Raw genomic sequence first — 4,557 nt, 5'->3', positions numbered from 1 at the left:
TCTCAAAAATATTTGTATTAAAACAGTAGGTATTCAAAATGGACCTCATAACTTTACACAGTCTTTCCCTTTTTATCGGACAAAATATGGCACACCTACTCAACTTGAAGCAACTAAATCGTTCCTATCACAAATTTGGCATTGAAAGCCCATGAAACAAATTTTTTTAAAAAAGAACACCATATCCATTCTATTTATCCTGAGCCTAAACCCAGTAGCTAACAATTAATGGCCCACTAACACTAATGCGAGTATCATTTTTCATGGCTTCATATAGTTCAACAATTCAAACAAGCATTCAAGATTTTTAACTAAAATAAAGCAATTAAATGGAAGCAAACAAACATAATATTCAACTAATCCATAGTAAAGAAAAATTGAGAATGGACCTCAACTGAAACAACGATTTTCCATTGAACAAAGCTTCCAACAAAATTCATACAACGACCACTCATCACAGATCCTAGACCCAAAATCGACTTTAGACCGAAACCTCGAACGAGAGCTTCTCGACGACAAACTCGATGGAAAAATTTATTGTTTCGAGAACCTATGGGCGTGTTTGTGTGAGAGGTTCTGGGATGGGTTAAGGCGTGAAACAATGTTGTTTTTAGCTAGTTTAAGTGTGGTGTTGATGGGAGCTTTTAGTGGTTATTTGGACTGGTTATCAGCTAGTTTCACTACTGGTTTTCATGGCTGATTTTGCTGAGCTTCGGCTGGAAAACAAAGCTGCTTTTTGCTGGATTTTAGAGCTAATTTTTGAGAGATTTTTCAGTTGGATTAGGTGTTGATATTCGGGCTATTTTTTGGTGGAAAAGGGGGCTATTTATTGCTGCATTTTTGGGGCTTTAGAGGTGCATTTAGGTGGTGTTAATGGAGGAAATTTGGTGCATTTTAATGGAGAAAAACAGAGGTCCTTGGATGGAGGAATAAAGGCTCTGTTAATGGCTAAAGCCAAGGGAAGGAAGATCAAATTTATGGGTTATAACTCATGAAGCATAAGAGAAGGCAGCAGCCCCAATTTTGTTCCTTTATTTTCCAAAATCTCTTTTTCCTCTCCTCTTTTTAGCTCTCCTCGTGTGTGTATTATATAGCTGAATGGAAGTGCCAATGTGTGTGCGCGCGCCTTTTGTGCGTGTATTTGCCTTGGATGCCAATTCCAAAGAATAACAATATTGTGCATATGGTGTGTAGTGTAAATTGCCAAGAAAGTGAGTGAGTGAGAGTTAGTTACCAGAGATAAAATGGAATCTTTTGGCATATGGCAATTCTTCATTGGCTCTCTTTTTTTTCCTTTTTTTTAAAAAATAATCTAAAATTAAAAATATTACACTAATATTAAAATTAGAAAAATATAAAAAAACTATTAAGGAAAAGGTTATAAAATTGCTAGTCTTACCAAAATTAGAAGAAAAAATATTTTTTTTGTGAATTTCTTTTCTTTTGCAAATAAAACACAACTATTATCTAAAATGAGATTCTTTTTGTATAATTTTTAATTTTATCACATAAACCTACTAAAAAGTAAAATAAAGGTTAAAATATCAAGAATAAACTTAACAAATATATAAATACTAAAAGGTGATAAAAAATCTAAAGAATGATACAAAATTAGGTGGTCATAGACACTGAGGTTGATCAGCCTCATAACCATCCTCTATTCCTTTGATATTCTGACATGCCTGGAACATCGCTGATATCGCTAAAGCTCACAGGGCTAGAGAACTATGCACTGTGGAGTAGGGCGATGAAAGTTTCACTCTTGGTGAAGAACAAGCTAGGGTTTATGGATGGCACTTGCCTTAAGAGCTCTTACAGAGGCGAGTTAGCTGCACCGTGGGATAAGTGTAACGCGGTGATATTATCATGGCTCAGTAGTATAGTATCAAACGAATTGGTATCGAGTATTATGTATGGTGCGAGTGCAAGAAAAGTTTGGGACGAGTTTAAGGAAAAGTTCAACAAAGATAATTTGACAACTTTGGACTGAAATTGCAACACATAGACAAGGTACATACTCAATTACCTCCTATTTTTCAAAGATGAAAGATTTGTGGGATGAATTAAACATACTAGCACCCTTACCTTCGTGTGACTGTGAGGGGTCGAGGCCATATGTTGATCACTTGGTGAGACAGAGGCTACTGCAGTTCCTTATAGGGCTGAATGAGAGTAATGGTCAGATAAGAAGTAATATTTGGCAGAGAAGGCCAGTACTCATTATAAATCAGGCATATTCAGTTGTAGTACAAGAGGAGAGTCAAAGAGCATTAGGAGTTATTGAGACAAATAAGAATCCTCTGACTATGTTAGCAGGTAGAGGACAAATGTTCAAAGGAAAGAAACTAGGCCTAATTTGCGAACACTGTGGGTATAAAGGCCATCTAAAAGAAAATAGTTACAAGATAATAGGATATCCAGATAATTTTAAGGAATGTTGGAAAGGGCAACCAGGTGGATACAAACCTTATGCCAACAATCTGAATGCAGAAGGAGGAACAAATGTCAAAGTGCAGGTTCCGGGAAGCTTCATGATAGAGGAGCACTACAAACCCTTAATATATTTGCTGACCAAGTCCTCTATAGAAGAAAGATCTGTTGCTACAACAAGTTCATCAAACATGGCATGTATAGTGTCATTGTTGTCTAGTGTGTCAAATGGCAGAGTATATAATTGGATAATAGATACATGTGCATCACATCACATTGTATTCTACAAAGAAGTATTAGAGTAGAAATACCTACAGGAGACAAGTCAAAGACTACACACTCAGGAGAAGCATTCATTTTGGGAAAACAAAAAATAACAAATGTGTTGCATGTGCTATATTTTAAATTCAACCTGCTTTCAGTATCCAAGCTAACTAAAGAGTTGTGCTGCTTAGCTACCTTCTACCCTACTTTCTGTGTATTTTAGAGGCTTTACAATGGCAAGGTGCTGAGGATTGGTAAGGAAGACAGTGGACTCTACATACTAAGAAGAGAAGGAGTGGTAGCAGCTGGAACTTTTAAAGGAGAGACAACAGATACTACATTGTGGCATCAAAGACTAGGACATGCACCACCAAGCACTTTACAGCAACTGGAGGAGCTGAAGAATAAAGGTGATGCAGTCTTGCACAAAACATGTGAAGTCTGTCCACTAGCTAAACATAGATGACTTAAATTTCCAAATAGTAGCAGTAAGTCTAGTAGTATCTTATGACAATAAGCATTATTTTGTGACAATAATTGATGACTTTAGTCGATATACTTGGATTTGCTTGTTACATTCAAAGTGTGAAGTAATAGTGGTGTTAAAAGGCTTCTTTGCCTTGGTTAAGAACCAATTTAACAATATGATTAGAACTATAAGATCATATAATGGTACAGAGTTCTTCAATACTCAGTGCAATGATCTGTTTGCATCACTTGGTATTGTGCACCAAAGCCCATATACTCCAACAAAATGGAGTTGTGGAGAGAAAGCATAGACACATTTTGGAGATAGCAAGGGCTTTAAGATTCCAAAGTGGTATGCCAGTGAAGTTTTAGGGAGACTGTGTGAAGACTGTTGTGTACTTGATCAATAAGTTGCCTTCAGAGGTTTTGGAAGGCAATTCTCCCTTTGAAATGTTGTATAAGAAGCCACCAAAGGTTGATCATTTAAGGGTGTTTGGTTGTTTGTGCTGTGCAAGCACATTACTTAGAGGTGACAAGTTTGACACAAGAGCAAAAAGAACTGTCTTCATAGGGTACTCAGAGACTCAAAAAGGCTACAAGTTACTTGATTTAGATACTAACACCTTCCTTGTTAGTAGAGATGCCAGCTTTAGAGAGAACATATTTCCTTTCAAGACTAGTCACATGGAACGTGAAGATCTCTTTTTTCTTAATACCATAGACACACCTAAAATGATGGAAGGAAATAATATAGTTATGTCACCTGAGTCACTTAATTGTGCCAGAGATCACAATGCTGATCAAGCTGAACCATCCTAAGAATAGGAATTCATTCCAGAAGTTGAGAATTCAGCTCCTGACTCAGAGGAGATGACATAAAAAGAGACACATGACCAAATGCATCATGAATTGCCAAGATCTATTGTAGATCCCTTAGTAACACAGCTCAATGATCAACTGCATCAAACAACACAGGTGTAGAGCCTTATGTGACTTAAACTGCACCACCAACTGCATTTAGGAGATTAGCTAGGGAGCCAAACCTGCTATCTGCCTAAAGGATTATGTTACTACTGGGAAACCATCCAGACATAGATTGTAACGACCCGACAGTCGTTTCGAGAGTTATAGCCCCGTTTTTCCTATTTTTACTTATTTTTGTATTATTCAGCTATATTATATTATATCGGGTTAGTTGGTTTGGGTCCGGAAGGAACTCGAAGTTAAATGAGACACTTAGTCTCATAACTGAAAAATTAAGTTAGAAAAGTGGATCGGATATGGACCTATGTGTAAACAATCTCGGATTCGAATTCTGATAATTTCAATAGCTCCGTATGGTGATTTTGGGCTTTGAAGCATGTCCAGAATATTATTTGGAGGTCCGTAGAGGAA

The 4,557-nt window shown here is 36.8% G+C and overlaps 1 protein-coding gene across 1 annotated transcript; it reads left to right on the top strand.

The window, feature by feature from the left end:
- Positions 1-2,042: 2,042 nt before the first annotated feature.
- LOC138908683 (uncharacterized) lies at positions 2,043-3,981 on the top strand. Its single transcript, XM_070199364.1, has 4 exons — positions 2,043-2,666; positions 2,918-3,133; positions 3,279-3,419; positions 3,535-3,981. The coding sequence occupies exons 1-4, from the start codon at positions 2,043-2,045 to the stop codon at positions 3,979-3,981; spliced, it is 1,428 nt and encodes a 475-aa protein (XP_070055465.1).
- Positions 3,982-4,557: the final 576 nt, after the last annotated feature.

This window comes from Nicotiana tomentosiformis, chromosome 3 (genome assembly GCF_000390325.3).
Source record: "Nicotiana tomentosiformis chromosome 3, ASM39032v3, whole genome shotgun sequence".
NCBI classification, from domain to species: Eukaryota; Viridiplantae; Streptophyta; class Magnoliopsida; order Solanales; family Solanaceae; genus Nicotiana; species Nicotiana tomentosiformis.
Note: the sequence above shows the minus strand (reverse complement) of the source record. Positions and strands in the feature narration are given on the sequence as shown.

Coding starts and splice junctions, on each gene's coding strand:
- LOC138908683 (XM_070199364.1), top strand. CDS start 2,043: ATGAAAGATTTGTGGGATGAATTAAACATACTAGCACCCTTACCTTCG. Junction 2,667..2,917: donor CTAGTGTGTCAAATGGCAGA/GTATATAATTGG, acceptor TGTGTATTTTAG/AGGCTTTACAATGGCAAGGT. Junction 3,420..3,534: donor TGTTTGCATCACTTGGTATT/GTGCACCAAAGC, acceptor GTGAAGTTTTAG/GGAGACTGTGTGAAGACTGT.